The 22783-nt window shown below is 41.4% G+C and overlaps 1 protein-coding gene across 1 annotated transcript; it reads right to left on the bottom strand.

Annotated features, from left to right (window-relative positions):
- Positions 1–9503: 9503 nt before the first annotated feature.
- Positions 9504–11273, bottom strand: LOC104085209 (probable esterase D14L). Its single transcript, XM_009589197.4, has 2 exons — positions 10625–11273; positions 9504–10082 (listed from the first exon to the last, which is right to left on the bottom strand). The coding sequence occupies exons 1-2, from the start codon at positions 10990–10992 to the stop codon at positions 9635–9637; spliced, it is 816 nt and encodes a 271-aa protein (XP_009587492.1). The 5' UTR covers positions 10993–11273; the 3' UTR covers positions 9504–9634.
- Between the last annotated feature and the right edge of the window lie 11510 nt (positions 11274–22783).

Here is a 22783-nt window from a genome sequence, read left to right as displayed (position 1 = left end):
TGCATATCCTCGAGGCATCATAATACACGGTGTAAGAACCTGAAGCTGGTGGTAGAACTAACACTGGAGCTGTGGTCAAAGCAGTCTTGAGCTTCTGAAATCTCTCCTCACACTCATCCGACCACCTGAATGGAGCACCCTTTTGGGTTAATTTGGTGAAGGGCGATGCAATAGATGAAAATCCCTCCACAAAGCAGCGGTAGTAACCCGCCAAACCAAGAAAACTCCTAATCTCCGTGGCTTAGGATGGTCTAGGCCAACTCTGCACCGCCTCTATCTTCTTCGGATCCACCTGAATACCCTCGCTGGACACCATATGTCCCAAGAATGCTACTGAACTGAGCCAAAACTCACACTTGGAGAACTTTGCATAAAGTTTCTCCTCCCTCAATCGCTGTAATACAATCTTCAAATACTGAGCGTGCTCCTCCTGGCTACGAGAGTATACCAGGATGTCATCAATGAATACAATGACAAATGAGTCCAAATAGGGCCGGAATACACTGTTCGTCAAATGTATGAACGCTGCTGGAGCATTGGTCAGCCCAAAAGACATCACCAAGAACTCATAATGGCCATATCGGGTACTGAAAGTTGTCTTAAGAATATCTGAATCCCGAATCTTCAGCTGATGATAACCAGACCTCAAATCAAACTTAGAGAACACCCTCGCTCCCTGAAGCTGGTCGAATAAATCATCAATACGAGGCAAAGGATATTTGTTCTTGACTGTGACCTTGTTCAACTGCCTGTAATCAATACACATTCTCATGGAACCATCCTTCTTTTTCACAAATAGAACTGGTGCACCCCAAGGTGACACACTAGGCCGAATAAATCCCTTATCAAGGAGTTCTTGAAGTTGTTCTTTTAATTCCTTCAACTCCGCCGGTGCCATACGATACGGTGGAATAGAAATGGGTTGAGTGCCCAACACCAAATCAATACCAAAGTCAATATCTCTGTCAGACCACATGCCCGACAGGTCTGCAGGAAACACATCCGGAAAATCACATACCACCAGAACAAAATCAATGACAGGAGTCTCTGCACTAACATCCCTCACAAAAGCCAAATAAGATAGGCAACCCTTCTCAACCATGCGCTGAGCCTTCAAATATGAAATCACCCTACTTGGTACATAATCTACAGAACCGCTCCACTCAACCCTCGAAATTCCCGGCATAGTCAACGTCGCCGTCTTAGCATGATAATCTAGAACAGCATGACATGGAGATAACCAATCCATACCCAATATCACATCAAAGTTAACCATACTGAGGAATAATAGATCCACTCGGGTCTCCAGACCCCAAATAGTCACCACATATGATCGATATATGCGATCCACAGGAGTAGATACATGTACAGGTGAAACTAAGGACTCATGGGGCATATCCAGAAAATGGGCAAAATACGAGGAAACATATGAATACGTGGAACTAGGGTCAAATAATACTGAGGCATCCGGTGACAAACTGAGACAATACCTGTAATCACAGCATCTGAAGCAATAGCGTCTGGTCTGGCAGGGAGAGCATAGAAATGGGCCTGACCAGCCCCTGATCTGCCTCCCCCTTTAGGGCGACCCCTAGCTGACTGACCTCCACCCCGAGCTGACTGGGCGGGGTGGTGAGGTAACAGGTGTTGTAGTCGGAGGCTGACTCCTCTGCTGAGATAGACCTCTATGACGATGAGGACATTGCCTCCACATATGACCAAGCTCTCCACACTCAAAATAACTCCCTGGTGCTGGCGGCGAAAACTGAAGGGAACCCCTAACACCGGGATGACTGGTAGAAGAACCTGGCATGGAAGAGCCTTGAACAGGTGGAGCACGGGACGAACTCTGAACTGGAAGGGCACTAAGTGATGAGTGTCCCTGATGAGAACTGTGAGAATAATGGCCAAATGATGGACCCCAATGAAATGGCCGAGCTGACTGAGCCTGCCTGAAATGACGACCTCTACCGTGTTGGAACTGACCCCCAAAAGGAGCACCGCTGAATCCACTCTGACCACGAGGCCTCTTGGCCTCCCTCTCAACCCTCTCATGACCGAGAGCCATCTCAATCTGCCAAGCAATATCGACAACTTCATCAAAGGTAGCACCCAAAACCCGCTCCCTGGTCATGAGCAACTGTAGCTGATAAGTGAGGCCATCAATAAACCTCATGATCCTCTCTCTGTCCATGGGAACTAACCGGATAGCATGACGGGCCAACTCAGAGAATCGCATCTCATACTGTTTCACAGACATATCACCCTGGCAAAGCCGCTCAAACTGTCTGCGCAGCTCCTCTCTGCGGGATCGAGGCACGAACTTCTCCAAAAAGACCACGGAGAACTGCTGCCAAGTAAGGGGTGCTGCGCCAACAGGCCTACGCCTCTCGTAAGTCTCCCACCATCTGAGTGCAGCCCCAGAAAACTGAAAGGTAGTGAATGAGACCCCACAAGTCTCCAGAATACCAGCAGTACGGAGTATCCTCTGACACCTGTCCAAAATGTCCTAAGCATCCTCTCTCTCTGTGCCACTGAAAGGTGGTGGCTGAAGTCTCCCAAACCTCTCCAACCTACGCTGATCATCCTCAGGCATAGCAGGAACCACATAACCCTGAGCAACAGCAACCGGCTGGGCTGGTGGTGCCTCCGGTGTCTGAAGTCCCTGAATAACCTGCTCGGGTGTGCGAGCGACGGGAGTCTGAGTGCCTCCCCTAGCCTGAGAAGTGGCTGCGACCGTCGAAATAGAGACCGCCTGAGCAAGGCCAGTACACGCTGTCAGAATCTGAGCTAGGGCGTCCTGAAGGCCTGGAATCACAATAGGCACATGTGGTGCCTGAGCTGGTGCATCAACAACTGGAACCTGGTCCTGATCTGGGACAACCGGTGGATCTGCAGGTACTGCTCCAGCTGCTATACGGGTTGCACCTCTACCCATACCACGGCCTCTACCGCGGCCTCTCGCGGCCCTGGCTGGTGGTACTGGTGGCTGCGATCGCTAAACAGCTACCTTGCTATCTCTAAGAAAATCTATAACTAGAACACTCAATAACCGCTACCGTGACCAGTTACACCTGAATCTGCACACAAGGTGCAGGGAGTAACGTGAGTACGCCAATTCAGTAAGTAACAACAATAAATAAAGACTGAGCAGTAGTGACGAGCAATAAAGCATATAACATTCATATCGGGAAATTTCAGTAAAATACCACATGCTTTTAAAAATCAGGATTTGAATCAAAACATCTCGTTTAACCCAATTCCAGTAAAAAAAATCATTTAAAGATATTTTTCAACAGTTTTCAGACAGAGGAAAAATGCAAAGGTGAGCAAAAATGATGAAATTATAAACATCCCCTCGGGCAAAACATCACTCATAAACAGCCCCCTCGTGCAAACCTCACAGTCACTCGCTCCACTCGGGCATACCTCACAATCACTCTTGCCACTCGGGCATACCTCACAATCACTCATGCCTCTCGGGTATACCTCACAATCACTCATGCCTCCCAATCACTCAGCACTCACACTCAGTAGGTACCTGCGCTCACTAGGGTGTGTATAGACTCCGGAGGGGCTCCTTCAACCCAAGCACTATAATCTGCACGGACAACTCACATGCTGCACGGACAACTCACGTACCATAATAATAAAGTATGCTATAGGCGGGCAACCCCGATCCACACTCATCCTCACAAATCAGGCCCTCTGCCTCACTCAGTCATAAGCCTCTCAAGCCACTCGGGCATTTCAGTAAAACAGGGCATTCGGCCCAAAACATTTATATGCATCAAAATAGAGTCATAAAACTGAGTTATGCGGTAAACAAGTATAAACATGACTGACTATAAATTTTCAATCGAAAACAATGAGAGGATGGTAAGAAACAGCCCCTAAGGGTCCAAACAGCATTGGCGCAAGGCCCAAACATGGCATTCAACCCAATTTACAGAAATTCTTTATAAAACATATAAGTATAATATGGTTTCAACAAAGTATGCAACTTTATAGTTGCTACGGGACGGATCAAGTCACAAATCCCCAACAGTGCACGCCCACACGCCCGTCACCTAGCATGTGCGTTACTAAAAATAGTAGAATGATACAAAATTCGGGGTTTCATACCCTCAGGACTAGATTTACAATCGTTACTTGCCTCAAACCGGTCAAATCTCTACCCCGCAATGCTCTTGCCTCTGGATTTGGCCTCCAAGTACTCCAAATCTATTCACAATCAGTACAATACCATCAATATACGCTAATGGAATAAATTCCACAAGAAAAGCTTCAAAATCAGACAAAAATCCGAAATTGGCTCAAACCCGCCCCCTGGGCCCACGTCTTGAAATTCGACAAAATTTACAAAACTATAAAGTTCATTCACTCACGAGTCTAACCATACCAAATTCATCAAAATCCGACATAGTTTGGTCCTTCAAATCCTTAAATTACTTTTCAAATATTTTAAACCCTAACCCCTCATTTTCACTAATTACCATGATTAAACAACGAAAAATCACCATATATACAAGTATTATGGCTCAAGTAACTTACCTCAATGAAACCCCCTTGATTCCCTCTTCAAATATCTCCCAAAAGCTCCAAAACCCGAATAGAAATGGTGAAGAATGCACCAAAATCGCGAAGGGTTCTATTTATGGTTTTTTGCCCAGGTTTTTCGCACCTGCGGCCATTTTCTCACACCCGTGCGACCGCACCTGCAGTCCAAGAAGCCGCACCTGCGCAACTCACTTAATCCCCCAGCTTCCGCACCTGCGGATACCTTTCTCGCACCTGTGGACTCGCATCTGCGGTCCCTGGTGCGCATCTGCGAAACCAGCCCAAAATTCTCATCTCCGCATCTGCGCTCAAGGCCTCGCACTTGCGGGCTCGCAGATGTGACCAATTCTTTGCACCTGCATTCCCAGACTTGGCCCAGCATTGCCCGCACCTGCGCACTCCCCACGCGCACCAGCGGCCTCGCACCTGCGAGGCTTTCTTTCGCAGGTGCAAAAATAGCAGTAACAGCAGCTCGAGCTGCAATCCAACTTTGACAAATCCGTTAACCACCCGGAATCACCCCGAGGCCCTCGGGACCTCAAACAAAAATACCAACAAGTCATATTTCAACATACAAACTTAGTCGAACCTTCGAATCACTCAAAATAACATCCAATCATCAAATTACCCTCGGATTCAAGCCTAAGAACTTTTAAATTTCCAAATTCGGCAACCGATGCCGAATACAACCAAACCATGTCCGAATGACCTCAAATTTTGCACACACATCACAAATGACACTACGAACCTACTCCAACTTCCAGAATTCCATTTCGACCTCGATATCAAATTTCCACTACCATCCGAAATCGCCAAATTTCCAATTTCGCCAATTCAAGCCTAATTCTACCACGGACCTCCAAATCACATTCCGGACACACTCCTAAGTCCAAAATCACCTAACGGAGCTAACAGAAACATCAGAATTCAAATCCGAGATCGTTTACACATAGATCAATATCCGATTGACTTTTCTAACTTAAGTTTCTACTTAAAAGACTAAGTGTCTCAATTCACTCTGAAACCACTCCGGTCCCGAACCAACTAACCCGACATAACATAATATAGCTGAATAACACAAAAAGAAGTAGAAATGGAGAAAACGTGGCAATAACTCTCGAAACGACCAGCCGGGTCGTTACATTTGACTTCCCCAACACCTATATACAACCCACACTCTGTCTACGGAGTCTCTATGGATACAAAATACTATGATAATGCCGGCAAAAAGGCCCCGGCTAAATCTCAAAACATAATACACGTGAGACAAAAGATACACGACCCCGGATGAAGTGAGGCTCACCAAATCTGCCGAGAAGAGTGTGTATTACTATCAATGATCAATGCCACCAACTGCAGAACCACCTGTATCCATTATAGATGTAGCTCCTTCGGCAAAAGGGATGTTAGTATATATGGAATATTACTAGTATGTAAGACTAAACATCCTCTCATTAGAACGAATGATAACACAAGGAAGGACAATCATAAATCAATGGAAGCCTCAGACAATACTAAAACATCAAATTAGGAGCAAGATAAGTGTCAAGTAAATCTCCATTATTTTTAGGTTGGGATATCTTAGCACCGGTATACCACAATGATTTTAGCAAGGAGTCTGATCACGGCTCGATCGTCTAGGTCGTCTTACCCGAAGACATCAACCACAATCACAATCACTATTATAGTTTCAATCATAATCTTAATCACAAATTTTAGCACAATCACCACCATGTGTGCAGCATAGAGTCTGATCTCGACCCGGCCGGCTAGGCCGTCTCACCACAATGCCGTGTGGATTGACATCACCCTTTTCTAGCAATCATCTAATCCCAATAGAGGGGAATATTTACCACATCAATAACGTCCCAAATGAGGGGAATAATTAAATTCATTCCTACACCGGCATGTGTAGTTTCGGGGTTAAGCTATTTCAACCTACCCTTCCTCGGTGACTAACGATACTCCCAAAGTGTTTGTTATTAAGAGGATTCACAACTCATTTCAACATCTTTTACACGTTTCTTAGTTTCATCGGCACTAGTGGCCCCAAACGTAATATCATACTTGGCACGTTGGTCGTGTTTCACATTTCATGCTCACCTCTTTTACTTTCAATATCATCTTGGATTATCGACAATAAAGCATTTCTATTCAAGACTTTAAGTACACGTGTGAGCAAGTAAGAGTCTTAAGCACATTGAGATTTCATACACAATTCAGCACAATAACTTTCGTCTGAATTACGACTTGAAGTTATATCATTTAGACATGCAACCCATACTTTGAACACATTCTCAATTAGTAACACAAGATAACGAGAACATTCAGAATACATATTGAACACATATATCTTTTGACACAAGGCTTATTTGGAATAATCAATTTATAATGAGCAACTCGGTACTTACAAGAAAATTATGGGGTTCAATTCTAAAAGAGGAGTTTAGCCAACATACCTCGCTTTGAGCTTTCCTTAATTCACTACACAATTCCGAAAATTCTAGCAACTTCGATCTATTTAGAGATATAGCAAAATTGAACACAAATTAGGAGGGAGTTCATGTTTCCAGCTCATTTGAGCATTTTATCAAATACTAGGTGGGTATTATGAGTTCAAGGTCCTCCTATGGTGAATTCCTTCATTCCACTACCCAAAGTCTATCCAATTTAGCTCAACATTCTTCCCCCAACCCTTGATAGTATATGCATGCATAATGGACAACTTCCACCCCCAATAATTACTTTTCTCATTACCTATTTTCAATAAAATCACGAAATTGAGGGCTAGGGAGTAGAATCTTACCTCTAGGACCTAGTGAATATTTCTTGTGAATTCTTCAACCTTGAGCAAGAGTTGATGAACAATAAGCTTAGGAACTTCCCCTCTCACTCTATAGCACCCTCTCTCTCTAGAAATATCAGATTTTTGCTTCAAAAGTGGCCATTTACTTTGATATATCGAAATAGGGCCGGGTAAAAAAAATTAGAAAAATAAAGCCCCGTTGCAGATATACGGTCGCATATGCGATCACATAACGCTTATGCGGTCCGCAAAATGGACCGCATAATGGCCCTCTAGAACTGGGCATTTGTGTCACACTTTGCGACTGGTCTGCGGTCCACAGATTAATTCTGCAGTCGCATAATGCACAACAGAACTTTCTTCCGGAATTTTTTGTGTTGGATCTGCGATGGATTGTGCGGCTGCATAATGGACCGCATAATGGTCCAAAAATTTGCTCAAGTTTCTGTTTCAGTCTGCGTCAGATCTGCGGTCTGCAGATCAGTTCTGCGATCGCAAAATGGACCGCAGAAACGCCATGCACTTCCAAAAATTTTCTTCAACTCCCCAACGCACTGTTCAACCCAAAAAGTCCGAACCGCGGCGAGCTCTAAAATCATCAACACCTAAGTCTACCTCGGCACCACGAAACTCCAGATTTTAGGTAAAATTTCATGGGGCCTTACACATTACTTCTGTTTGGGTTTTTAAATATTGTTCATTGTGTACAGTCATTGCATTTGGAATAGATCTACATATTATTTATCACACTACCGAGAATTTCATCTTTGAGATATTATTATTAACTAAGATTAACCCTCATTTGTATAAATTTAATTAATTGAATCAAGATTTATATTTTTTGGTCAAAAACTTACATCCAGAACCTCATAGTTATTAATAGGACAAATATATAGACGACCCCTTAAAGTTGGTTCCAAATTCTATTTTAACACCTTAACTTAGTCTGTTTCCTATTAAACACTTAATCTTAATATAAACTGTGCCTATTAGACACAAATACTGAGGTGGCAAAGTAAGTATATCACACTTCTTTTTGAGAGTGTGGATACAAAAAATAGAATGTCAATTGACGATTAGGTTATAATTTTTCTTCCATCTCCTTTATCTTGATTCTCTGCAGATATCACCCCACCACGCCACCTCCATAGCCACTGTCTTCATCACCACCTCATTCCCACCTCCACCATTTTGGCCAATTCCTCTACATGTACTTTTACAGCATAAGCACCTCCATCTCCCACCTAGCTATCACTATGAAAATCACTTCGAACTCCACCATCTCTCCACCATTAGAAACAAAAATTCACATCATAATATCAAACTCCATAACTTCTTCAAATAATTCCAGACCAGATACACCCAAATTCGTAATTTCAAGCTGGTAATTTATAAATTTCTCATTAAAGAAGAAATCAAAACACCAACATAATAATACCCAGATGAAATATAAAAGAAAAAATAAAAATAACAGAGGATAAAGAATTGAAATAAAGGATAAATTTCTCAAGGGTTTTTGGGACAAAAAAAGTTCTTGGGATGTTCCACCGGAAAAGTAGCCAGTAAGACTCCATTAATGGAGTATGATCATGGCTTTAAAACAAATGACAGTGATGGGCTTTCGCCGGAGGAACCAAAAGGGTCAACGACACCGGTGTGGAACTTTACCTACTGTTGTTCAGACTCGTTCTCTTAGACAAATAATAGAAAAAATGGTTAAAAGAGAGACCGGTGAGAGAGATTTGACCGAGAAAGAGACAGAGTGATGATTGGGAGGGGCTCATTTAGAGAAAAAGACGATTAGAGAGGCAAGGTGGAGAAGGAAAAAAGTTTATATTTTTTTGGGGGTATATTGTTAATATATTATTTGGTTAAATAATATGTAATTTGATTTGTTTTTTTGCCACGTCATCGCGTCTGATTTCACACTGTTACTTTTGTTTACTGGTGGTTAGACGATGGCCTAATAGGCATACTTTACGTTGGGATTAAGTGTTTAATAAGAAATAATGTAAGTTGAGGTGTCAAAATGGAATTTGGAGCCAACTTTAAGGGACTCTCTATGTATTTGGCCTTATTAATACTAGAGGAATGAAATTAGCGGATCACATAGCCGATCTCAAGTTCTCAACTAGTGTAGGAGAGAAACCCAATTGATTTATTGATCGACACTTTTCCATCATTTGAAATTTGAAATTTGCATAGTTGCAATCATAGGGATTGCTTTGCTATGAATTCCATTTAGCAAACTTACTACCGTAGTACTAATCAATCAACGGCAATATCATAACGAATATGCCTAAGCAACACCGGAATAACAACATCAGGTGAACTCAGCTGCGGCAGATGGCCATCCGTCGACATTACCTCCACGATAGATCCGCCGCCGAGGTTCTGGTGAAGGTATTCAGAAACCACCACTGGTACAGCCAAATCCTTCATACTTTGAATTATATGACAGGGAACAGTCACATGAGGCAACAAATGCCTTAAATCACTTTGGAATATGATTTGTAACACACTTAATGCTATGTCTGGTCTCATATTGAACAATGTCCTGCTGAATTCTTGTACTGCCACTGAATCCATGTCACCCCCTACAGCTAAAGGTGCAAAACCAGAACACCATGCCTTGTAATTTGATCTCATTGCTTCAAACAGTTGATCCAGATCTTCTTGTTCGAATCCTCCGTAATAGTCCACGTCGTTCAAATACCTAATTAGATATTTTAATTCAAGTTAGAAGGGTAAGTTTAATAATTTTCATAGAACTATCTCTAAGCCAAATAAAAAAAGGATCCAGCACACCGTTGTAATAATAAATAAACCTAACAAACAACTGTCGGCCTAACGTAGAGAACCAACATGTTCAATTAGAAAACAAAAGAATTAGCTAATGATTCGCATATTTACCAGCTGAATGATTTGTTTAAATTATTATAATAAACCAAAAAGCTATTGTACTATAGCTCTCTCTTTCTATTTCTATGACTACTCTTCATTTAAAGTTTGCTATTCTTTCTTTAAATTCCACCTAAGAGATTAGGTAATATCAGGGGAAATGCAAGCACGGAATCAATGCACTCACTAATTTAAATCAAGAATATGCTTTGTGGTTTCGATTAGTTGGTAAATAGTTGTAACTTGTAAGAAATAACTGTCCTTAAGAACATCAAATTGTGACAAGGAGAAATAGTCAAACGTTAATATACGCCAGTAAATTGTAAGAAGGTAAAGGAAAAAGAGGAAATTAATTACCTAGGAGAACCAGAGAGGGTAACAAGTTTGGTGAAGAGATCGGGACGGGCAACAGAAGCGATGGCACCAACCATAGCAGAAACAGAGTGTCCAACATAAATGCAACAAGGAATTTGGAGTTCTTCCAAAATAGCAATCACATCATACGCATAGCCTTCTAAGGTTGAATACCTTTCAAAGTCAAAGTAGTCCGGGTTGGTAGTTCCAGCACCCATATTGTCAAACAAGACAACCTTGTAATCGTCAACTAGATGAGGAACCAGATGTTTCCACACCGATTGGTCTGTCCCAAATCCATGAGCTAGAACTATGGTCCGATCCCCTGTCCCTAAAACCTTGACGTTGTGTGCTTCTTCAACTATTCCCATCTCAGATTTCTTTGTGGGAAATCAAGGTTTTTGTGTTTTTGGTTGCCTCTTGCGTTCTTTCTGTTGGTCAGAAATGGATGCAAGTGGAAGCCAAAGTGTGGATTTCTTAGTTCTTTTATGCTTTGTTTGGGTCTTGGTCTGGAGAATGAGAGTCAGGACTCAGGATTATAACCACATGTTTTGGTGTCTTATTGCTCTTTGTTGATAAGATATTTAGTACTCCTATTTCTCTGCACATTTGGCATCTGACGGCTTTATTTTTGAAAAGAAAATTTTGATATGACCCAAATGGACAATAATTTGTGATTTAAGTTTTGTGCAATGTTGTCTAAAAAGATTCCATTATAGTAGCAAGTTATGTATTACTACTTTATTTTCCAATTTACCATGTCAAACTTAATATGATTATATTATATACTCCCTCCGTTCCAATTTATGTGAACCTGTTTGAGTGAGCACATTAGTTAAAAAGAAATAATTTTTTTTGGAATTTGTGGTCCTAAATAAGTCAAAAAGGATTCAGAGTATTTGTATGATTATAAAAACTTCTCATTAAGGGTAAAATTGTAAGTTTAAGCTAAATTATTTCCAAATTTAAAATAGGTCATTCTTTTTGGAACTGACCAAAAAGTAAACATGTTCACATAAACTGAAACGGAGAGAGTATTATTAAGTCATTTTTGTCTGATGCCGTAAGAAAATTACACGTCAATAGTGTATAAAAATTACACGTCAATAGTGTTCATAATTAAAATTGCAATCAAAAGCTAATCAAGTATGAAATAATTAAAAATAACATGTCGTATTAGCCAATTTTGATTTTGTCGAAGTACCCTAGATTTCTTAATCTTAGCTCAAGATTAACACCAAAGAAAGACAATCTCTAATGCATGTCAATGAAGGTGCTGACTTCGCAACTCGAGTAGAGAACTTCTTACTTTTCAAAGAAACAATAAAACAATACCGAAGTATGGTCATTTTCCTCTCTCTATTTATTATTTATTAAAAAAGAATAAGTGGCAAGCTTTAGACAATTAATAATGACTTCTAGATATTTGTTGTTGTTGTTTACTATACCGTCATTTTGAAAATGAAGTTGAGCTCTTTCAATTCATGAAAGTAATACTTTTTGGAGTGTGACAAATGAAATGACTATGGTCTTCCCGAAAAAGCTTCTCGGCCCTTTCAGGGTAGAGGTAAGAATGCGTATATCCTACCCTTTTCAGTAGGAGTGTATATGGGTCGGGTTGGTTCGTATTTTCTAATTACCAAACCAAACCAATTATATCGGGCTATTAAATTTAAATACCAAACCAAACCAATAAAAGTCAGTTTTTTTAATCTCGATTTTTTCCGGATTTTTCGGATTTTCGGATTTTTTCAGTTTTTTTTCATAAAGTCTTCATAGCACAAAACGTAAAATTTGTGCTCCAAATATTTCTTTAATCCTAGTAAGACAGAACTACATAAGGTGTTTTTCAATAAAATAACATAAATATGAGATGAGTCATGACATTGTACTAAAATATTCAACAATAAAGATAATAAAATAGCATAAAATAAATATTATTAATAAGCCATAATGAAAACAAACATAAATTAAAATTATGACTAATAAGTACTATTATTTACATGACTAACCATTAAAAGAAAAATAAGTTATACATTTTGTCTAAATCATGGAAAAACTAAAAAATAGATATGCAACACTATTTTTATTCATAGTACAATTGAATTGAATGTCTTTTATTCGCATTAATATTGATTTGATTTTGGTTTACGATTTATTTGAGTGACTAACATTTATGGACTATAAAACTTATTGGAGCATCCAAAAATTATAAGTTCAAACTTGAAATAATACGTTAAAAGATAAAACTATAAAAAAGCTTAAGAAATATTTATAAACTACACTACCATAAATATTTTTATATATTAAATATATTTAAAACTTCTATACATATAATATCGGGTTGGTTTGATTTCGGTTTGACTTTTTTTAGTTAAAACCAAACCAAACCAAATATCGTCGGGTTTTTTTTCCAACACCAAACCAATCAAACCAAACCATAGTCGGTTTTTTTTTCTCGATTTAACTCGGATTATCGATTTTGCGGTTTGTTGGTTTCATTTGTACATCCCTACTTCTCACTCTATATTGAGATTGGTTATATAAATTCTCAATGTGTATATAGCTACATTTAAATTTGTCTTAATCTAATATTATAAAAAAATAAATTATCTAGCACCACAATTTTAAGCTCAAGGAGAGGCTTCACACCATGGTGTAAATACAATCGCTGATAATTTTGTAGCTGTTCAATTTTTCGCGCTTACCAATAAATACGTCAGTCTTCTTTCTTTTTCTGAATTTTCTTCAAAAACCTCTCTCTGTCTATAGCCAACAGTTGGAAGTAGCAGTCTGAGAGATGTTAAGCTCCTGCTTAGGAAGCTGCTTTGGTGGGGGCGATGGTGATGGTCTTATGTGGCACATGGATTTGAAACGACATGCCTCGAATTATCGAATTAGTATGATTTGTCGATATTATTTATACATTCTTACTTCTCATACCCCACTCCTTGAGAATACACAGTGATATTGTTGTTGTTGTTGACACATGAAATGACTTCATACATACTAGGGTGTTTTAATGGAGTGTGAATTTAAGGTAGATGTATATTTTCATGTCCCATATATTCCATTAAAAGCATCAACAATTCCTTGTTAGAAGACAAAAGTCACAAATATTAGCAGCTTCGCATTGCTAAATGACTAATGAGTCCCAAAGTAATTCCATGATAATGCTATTAAAGTGTTGTTTATAAGAAAACGAAAATATTAGTGCATAAATAATAGGGGGAAATTTTCCCTAAATTATAAGACGTCCCATCAAACCATGTTAGGTAGGAGGACTCCATAAAAAATCAAAATTTTTTAATTGCTCGACAAGCTTTATTTAATTGGGAAGAAAACAGGTCACGACACTACTCCTGGTCCATTAACGTAGCTTTGGGCCAAACAGCTCTATGCTGAGAATGCTCACTTGTCTGTATGCTCTAGATGCGTGGTACTTTTATTTTTTAAAATAAATTTTTCTTGGAAAGAAGAAAGAGAGAGAAGAAAAAGAATAGATAACAAGCGATACCATTAGACTTTAAGCTTGGAGGCACATACTTTAAACTCTTCGTTGCCAGAAGCAATCCTTTTAACTGACTACTTGATACTTTTTTTTTTTGTTTTTTTTCCTTTTCCACGTTTGTCCAAAAAACTAGACATCTAATTTCCTTCAACAATTTAGCTTAATGTAAATTAAGACTTGTATCTCATACCATTGAAGAGATATTTCTGTCAAAAAAGGTCAACGTGACATATTTCAACTAATTGCTCAATTAGATCTTTTTAATTTTTTTTTAAATTTACTGTATTAAATGCTTATTCACAAAGCTCAACATAAACAATTTATTCAAACAATTTACTCATAAAAACTGCACAACTATTTGTGAAGAAGAGTCATTGTGTGTTAATTACTTCGCATCCAACTCATTTGATATACAACTTGTTTGTCGAAGACATGGCGTTCGATAATGAATTATATTGTTTCCCATATATAAGTTGATGTGTACACACACATATAGCCTATTCATTACTCCATATTATTGAAAATCGTCCTTCAAAGAGAGCTACTAAAGACTGAAGAGAGATTTTTAAAAATGGGCTATGAACTGAAGGAAGTCATGTATTACTCACTGGTTGAAGTGAATAATGAGAGCATCAGTCATAACAATCAAGTAAATAAATTATATTAAATGAAATATATAGCTAATTTACATATGCATACCCAAACGAATAAGTCCCAGGGCAAAATTAGTATCAGGATGAGAACGTGTCTACGTATTTGCCAACCAGATGTTGAGGTTTTATTTTTAAGATGTAATATTCTTAAAATGAGGGTGAATGGGAAATGGAGGGAAAATGAAATTTTGAGTAAAATTTTAAGTTTCCCCTCTTAACAATGAGACATTGTCCCATATTGGAAGTGGAAGACATTTTTGGTGGGTATATATATAATTGCTCTTCTTGTAGCTCTTAAAGAGTTAAGAAGAAAGTAAGCCTCGCGCCGTCGTCGTCGCTCGCTCGGCTTCGGCTTCGGCTTCGGCTTCGGTCAAATGATTGATTGATTAATTTTTTGGACCAAATTTATTTGTTAATAGTAAATATTAACGTAAGATTATCCGTATTTGTAAACGGATATTTTCCAATCCGTGTATTGATAATTTGACAGCCGGATAATGGTCTTCCCACCATGAAGTGCTTGCTCCACAAATATGAAGTGCTTGCTCCACAAATATGTAATGCTTGATCCACCATGAAGGGTGGACGTTTGGTCTTGCACTCCTTCTTGGCTGCTATATATATATGAGCAACAAATGTTGAAGAAATACTCAACTCAACATACAATTCGCTCAACAAATTGGCTATACATTGCACTCCTTCCTCTCAGAACTTCCATACGTTTTTCTGAGTATATACTCCTTCGTTCTGCATTGTTTTTAACTTCAAACAAAGCAACTGTAAGTGTGATTTGCTACCGAACTTTGTGTTCGCCGAAACACTGGGGTTTGAAGTACCGCTACACCAGTGTGTTATTCGTTCTATCCTGGGAGGAAATAATCCATTACCTTGGGTACTAGGAGGGGATTAAATTCCTTAAGGAAACACTGTGAATTCAGTGGGCTCGAATTTATTATTATTGTTTCATTACGTTAACTTATATTTTGCAGAATTAATATTTACAAATACAGCAATATTGATCGGGAATAACACCAGATATGTCGTGGCTGTCGTAAAACCCCAAGTACTGTCCTCTTTCTTAGTAACAAACGGGATAGTTTTAACTTTTACGCGGTCCAGCGCTTTTGTACTTTGGAGAAAAGATTCAACACGTGATTGGAAGGACCACTTTAAGTGACATGCGTGTTAACTGGTTTCTGGATCTGGAGAAAACAAGAGTATAGTTTTAAGAAATAATTTTTTTTTAAAGTTTGTGATCTTAAATATGGTAGGATATTTATGTGATTATAAGATTATGTTATTAAAAATAAAATAAAAATAATAATAACTCAGTATAATCTCACTAGTGGGGTCTGAGGAGGGTAGTGCGTACGCAGATCTTACCCCTACCCTGAGGTAGAGAAGCTGTTTCTGATAGACCCTCGACTCTCTCCCTCCAAGAACTCCCTACCTTGCTCTTGGGGTGACTCGCGTCGTTACTGTCATGACCTTAATTTTCCTCCGTAGGATGTCGTAATGACACCTAGTCTCTCAGACTAGGTAAGCCCAACATTCATACAGAATATAACTGAAATAATAAATGAGGTCTCAAAACTCAGCAACTATATAACAACTCTTCGCAATCGCGATAACCTACTCGCGATCGCGTATAAGGAAACTTGTAGCAGCAGATTCATTAGTCTTCAAGGTTCCGAATTGCGCTGAACATTCCGAATTACACCTAAGGCTTCCGGGACCTTAACCAAACATACAAACAAGTCCTAAAACATAATACGAACATGCTCGAAGCGTCAAATCACATCAAACTACACTAGAACCACGAATCGCGCATCGATTCAAGCCTAAGGAACTTATGAACTTCCGAATTTCGAAACTAATGCCGATTCATACCAAAACAACTCCGATGGACTTCAAATTTTGCACACAAGTCATAAATGACATGACGGACCTCTTCCAACTCCCGGAATCAGAATCCCACTCGATCTATATAAAGTCAACTCCCGTTCAAACTTTCCAACCTTCCAAACCTTCAACTTTCTAACTTTCGCCAATTCTCGCCGAAACGACCTACGGACCTCCAAATCAATATCCGAACTCGCTTCTAAGTCTAAAATCACCATATAGAGCTATTGGAACCGACAAAACTCTATTCCGGAGTCGTCTATACAACAGTCAAACTATGGTCCCTATATGTCCCATTTCACTCCAAAACTCACCCGAAACCAAAACCAAATACCCCGGCAATTGACATAAGCACAATATATAACATAGAGGAAGCAATAATTAGGGGATCAAGGCTAAAATACTCAAAATGACCGGTCGGGACGTTACATCCTCCCCCTCTTAAAACAAACGTTCGTCCTCGAACGGGTATAGAGACATACCTGAAGTGGTGAAAAGATGAGGATAACGGCTACGCATATAATGCTCGGTCTCCCAAGTAGCCTCCTCGACTGGTTGACCCCTCCACTGAAGCAATGTTCTTCGACCTCAAATTTCAAACATGCATGTCCAAAATGGCCACCAGCTCCTCAACATAAGACTAATCTTTGTACAACTGGACTAAGATGAAATCCAACACATGAGACAGATCGCAGTGATACTTTCGGAACATAGAAACATGGGATACTGGATGAATTACATCTAGACTAGGTGGCAGTGCAAACTTGTAGGCCACCTCTCTGATCCTCTCAAGAATCTGAAAAGGTCCGATATACCTAGGGCTCCGAACCTCATAACACCTTTCATGGATGAAACCTGGAGCAAGACTCGCTCCCCAACTATGAATGCAACGTTGCAAATCTTCTGATCCGCATAACTCTTTTGCCTAGATTGGGCTATACAAAGTCGATCTTGAATCAATTTAACCTTTTCCAAAGCATCCTGAACCAAGTCTGTACCCAATAGCCTAGCCTCACCCGGCTCGAACCAACCCGCCGGAGACCGACACCGCCTCCCATACAAGGCCTGTTATCCATCTGAATGCTCAACTGGTAACTGTTGTTGTAGGCAAACTCCGTGAGCGGCAAGAACTGATCCCAAGAACCCCCAAACTCCATCACGCACGCATGAAGCATATCCTCCAATATCTGAATAGTGCGCTTGGATTGTCCGTTCGTCTGAGGGTTAAATGATGTACTCAACTTAACCCGCGTGCCTAACTCACGTTGTACGGCCCTCCAAAATCGTGATGTAAATTGTGTACCCCAGTCAGAGATAGTGGATACCGGAACGCCATTAAGTCGGACAATCTCGCAAATATAAACCTCAGCCAGCTGCTCTGAAGAATAAGTAGTCACCACTGGAATAAAATGGGCCGAATTGGTCAACCTATCCACAATCACCCATACTGCATTGAACTTCCTCTGAGTCTGTGGGAGCCCAACAACAAAATCTATAGTAACTCGCTCCCATTTTCACTCAGGAATCTCTTGCCTCTGAAGCAATCCACATGGCCGCTGATGCTCATACTTCACCTACTGACAATTTAGGCACCGAGCTACATACTCCACTATGTCCTTCTTCATTCTCCTCCACCAATAGCGCTACCTCAAGTCCTGATACATCTTGGCGGCACCCGGATGAATGGAGTACCGCAAACTGTGAGCCTCCTAAAGAATCAGCTCATGCAAACCATCTACATTGGGCACGCATAGCCTACGCTGCATTCGTAACACACCTTCATCCCAAATAGTGACCTCCTTGGCATCGCCATGCTGAACCGTGTCCTTAAGGAAAAGCAAATGGGGGTCGTCATACTAAGGCTCTCTGATGCGATCATATAGAGAAGACCGAGAAACCAGACAAGCCAAAACTCGACTCGGCTCAGAAATATCCAATCTAACAAATTGGTTGGCCAAGGCTTGAACATCCAATGCTAATGGCCTCTCCACTGCCGGTAGATATGCTAAACTGCCCAAGCTCTCTGCCTTTCGACTCAAGGCAACAACCACCACATTGGCCTTCCCGGGATAATATAGAATGGTGATATCACAGTCCTTGAGCACGTATCTCCTCGAGGGTCTCCCTCCGAGACCTACACTTAGCAAGTTCGGCAACCCAATGAGCTCGAGTATCGGTGATCTTCGCCGCTGCCCGGGCCTCCATCTAAGCAGCCTCTAGATCAGCCCGATATAAAGCAATGGACTTATCCGCCAAGACTTTTGATGACTCAACCTTCGCCTTAGCCTCAGCAAGTCGTGTTTCAAGCTCCTCAATCTTCTTAGCTTGAATCGACCCCTTTTGCTTGACACTTCGAAGTTGAACGTCGGCCGATAATAATTTTGTTAAAATGGTCTCTTTTTTTGCTGCCAGGCGGTCGAGGGTCTCCTTCCACCGATTGCATTCAGCTCGGATTTGATCGATTTCTTCTCGAAGTAACCCGATCTTTTCGATCTTCTGCTGCAACTGAGACAACGAAGGGTTAACTCCCACGGTTGAGTCAGACCCATACTTTAACAGAACGAGGCTCACCTGCTTATCGAGCTCGACCCCTTCTTCATGGACCTTAGCCAAATCCGCTTGGAGGTCCTTTATAGCCTCGTCCTTTTGGCTGCAAAGAAGCCGCATGGCATCTCTATCACCTGAGACCTTCCGAAGCTCGACCTCATACTGGCTAAGATCGACTCGAAACCTACTAATGGCCTGCACAGTAAGAAACACGAGTCAAGTATGGAAAAGAACAAATAAACGAAGTATGGAAGAATCATTACCCGAGTAATGAAACACTGAGCCTCCTATAATAAAAGAGAAGCGTCACTGATATCGGAACCATCGTCGACTCCAGTAAAACAATCCCTGAAAGGATCCCCTACACCAGAGCCTGCGCCGATATCGGGAGTCTTCGATTCTCGAGCTTCCTTCAGCGCCTCCTCAGAAAAAGATGGAAGAGAAGGCGAATCACCCAATGTCATAGCCCCGAGCAAATCGCTCGGAGTACTCCGGTAAAGATTCTGGCCTTCGGGAACAACCCCGACAGGTACAGCCGCCATCGGCTCGGGAGCTCTGGCAACCTCGATGGCCTCCGTATACCGGACTACCAAAGCCGAGGAGCTATTTTCTTCTTCTTCTCTCAGTTGTTGGACCGAGTTAATCGAAAGGGCAATTGTTTTTCTCTTCACCCTACGAGTTTTGGGATTGGGGTCCCCCGATCGAGAGGAAGCTTTTCGCTTCTTATCTTCCCCCTGTTTAGGGACCTGGGACTTGTTTCCTTCTTCGCTGCTCGAAGGCCTCAAAGCGGCATCCCTGGTTACGCCTGCACGAGAGGAAATCGGTAACTAATAGAATGCAAAGAATACTTCGAAGGAAACAAGAAGCAAACCTCACCATGGTTCTTGGCCTCATATCTGCCTTTTGCCAAATCACGCCAAGCGCGCTCGGCATAAGAGGAGGTCGAGGCCAACTTCCGAACCCAGTCCTCGAGGTCGGGCACCGCTTGTGGCATCCAAGGGGCAGCTGAACATCAGGAAAGGACATCAGAAAAAATCAGAAAAGCACCTGAAAAGTGAGCAAAAATCACTTACGGTCAAAATTCCATTCTTTAGGGAACGACATCTTCTCCTCCGGAATGAGATCGCGGGTCCTCACTCGGATATAACGACCCATCCAACCTCGATCCTTGTCTTCATCGATGCTCGACATCAATGCCTTCGATGTCCGACGATGAAGTCTGATTAGCCCTCGAAAGATCTGAGGCCGATACAGTCGTATGAGGTGGTTCAGAGAAAAATCCAACCCCCCGGCTTTGATGGAGAAGAAGCGCAATAAGATCACTATACGCCATAAAGAGGGATGGATTTGGCCAAGGGTGACTTGATACCTTTTGCAGAAATCAATAATCACCGGGTCGACAGATCCCAGTGTGAAGGGACAAGTGTAAACACTTAAAACCCCCTCCACGTAAGTAGTAACATCCTCATCGGAAGACGGAATTTGCAACACGACCTCGGAACCCCAGTTGCAGTCTTTTTGGATGGCCTCGAGGTGATCCTCCGTTATAGAGCATGTATACATCGATACGTGTTCGCATCAACCCAGAACGGAGGAAGGGTTCTCCACCTTAAAATCAGTTTTCAAAATGCACGGGCCAGGAACATAGTCATGAACTAACGGTTCCGCCGGTGCCTTATCATCAAACGGCCGTGAGGAAAAGGCTTTTTCCTTCTGAGGTACGGTTTTGGAAGTTTTCGCCATTGATATGAAAGGAAAGAGTGCAAAGGAGGAAATAGACAGCACCAAAACTCTGGTATGGACGGCCCCGTAACAGCGGAGTAGAGAGGATAAATAGGAAAGTCTGGAAGAGGAGAAGGCGCAAAAATGGTAAACGTTGTGTGGAAAGATTATTTATAGGTTAAGGCCTGACGGTTCAGTATCAGCGGTGGCCGACCACTATCTGACATACATTAAATGCCTCGGTAAAACCGAGATGATAGGATAACTATCACATACGTCGAGATCGGGTTCGATAAAAATGTCGGCATAAATTTGATCGAGCCGCAGGGAAATCATATCGTTCCTCGCCACATCCTTTCCGAGAAACGAGAGGACTATCTGTGTACGGTCAAAACCGATTCTCAGTTATAAAGACCGGTCGAGACAATGACGTTTCAATCGAAGGGTATCCGCATGGCGAGCTCGGACGAATTCCAAAGTAGAGACGTCGAGCTTCGAGCTATAAGACCAATCAACCGCAAAACTCGATATCATTATCGAGCCCGCGTCCGAATCGGACTACGGGGTAACGCCGACCGACACAGGCCCCGAATATCGATGCTCCAAGGCAGAACCGAGCTTGAACTAAGACTAGGGATTCGATCTAGCACCAAGCTCGAGTCAGTGCCAAACTCGCAGACAAGAGCCGTTACAACCGCACCAAGGGAGAGAATCTTGGCAAGAATCAAGGGAGAGACAAACTATCATGGGTTCTCCACTATATGTATTATTTTATGTTGTTATATTTAAAGTAGTGAACCTCTACTATAAAGAGGGGGATAGACTGCAATAGAGAGGACGGATTAAGATTTCATTGTGCTTGTTCTTATAATATTTTTCAGTCTTCCCGTCCATCATTTCCCATTTCATAGCAAAAAATACCTGTATCGTCATTTTGTATCAAAGAAATTTGCATACCCTTAGAACCATATCTAAATTTAACGTTATCCGATTTTTCGGGTAAACAGTTTGGCGCCCACCGTGGGGCTAAGGGTAATGGTGATTGTTTGATATAAATCTACAGTACACTCCAGCTTACAACTTCGAATCAGCCATGGCTCTACCTATCGACCTCGAAGCCGGCCTTTAAGATAAAACCAACAACTTGGTGCCCGAGGCCGGAAAGCTACCTGACAAAGACAACGTGGCTCGAATCGAAGAACCCGAAATTCGAGCCGAAGTACCATTGGATATCAATTCGCAAATAGCTTTAGAAGCGAATCAGCGTTCTGAACCGGAGAGAAGCGTTCAAGGCGGTGCTCGATCCATAGCCCGAGACACTTACAGCACGGGGGAAATCGGGGTCAGCTTGCGTATGATTTTCGAAATGTTACAAGCCCAACAAGCAGCGATAGCTCAGTTGTAGAGCCGAACTCATACGCAAAGCGGGCCGAACTCCAATCCACTTCTTCGAGAAGTCATCCCCAGAACGGAACCCGCCGTAGTGAAATCAAACGAGCAGGAATCGGGGACTGCTCCTGAAATTACTAAATTGCTCGAGGAACTCACAAAGCGAGTCGAAGATAACGACAAAAAAATGGAACATATAACGCTAGGGTCGATCAAATTTCGGGGGCTCTGCCAATGATAAAAGGGCTCGATTCGAAAAAATTCATACAAAAGCCTTTTCCCTCGAGTGCGGCCCCAAAACCAATCCCCAAAAAATTCCGTATGCCCGAAATTCCCAAATATAATGGTACGACCGATCTTAACGAACACGTCACCTCCTACACATGTGCCATCAAAGGCAACGATTTGGAGGATGATGAAATTGAATCCGTGTTGTTG

Source organism: Nicotiana tomentosiformis, chromosome 2, assembly GCF_000390325.3.
Source record: "Nicotiana tomentosiformis chromosome 2, ASM39032v3, whole genome shotgun sequence".
NCBI lineage: Eukaryota > Viridiplantae > Streptophyta > Magnoliopsida > Solanales > Solanaceae > Nicotiana > Nicotiana tomentosiformis.
This window is presented reverse-complemented; position numbering and strand designations above follow the sequence as displayed.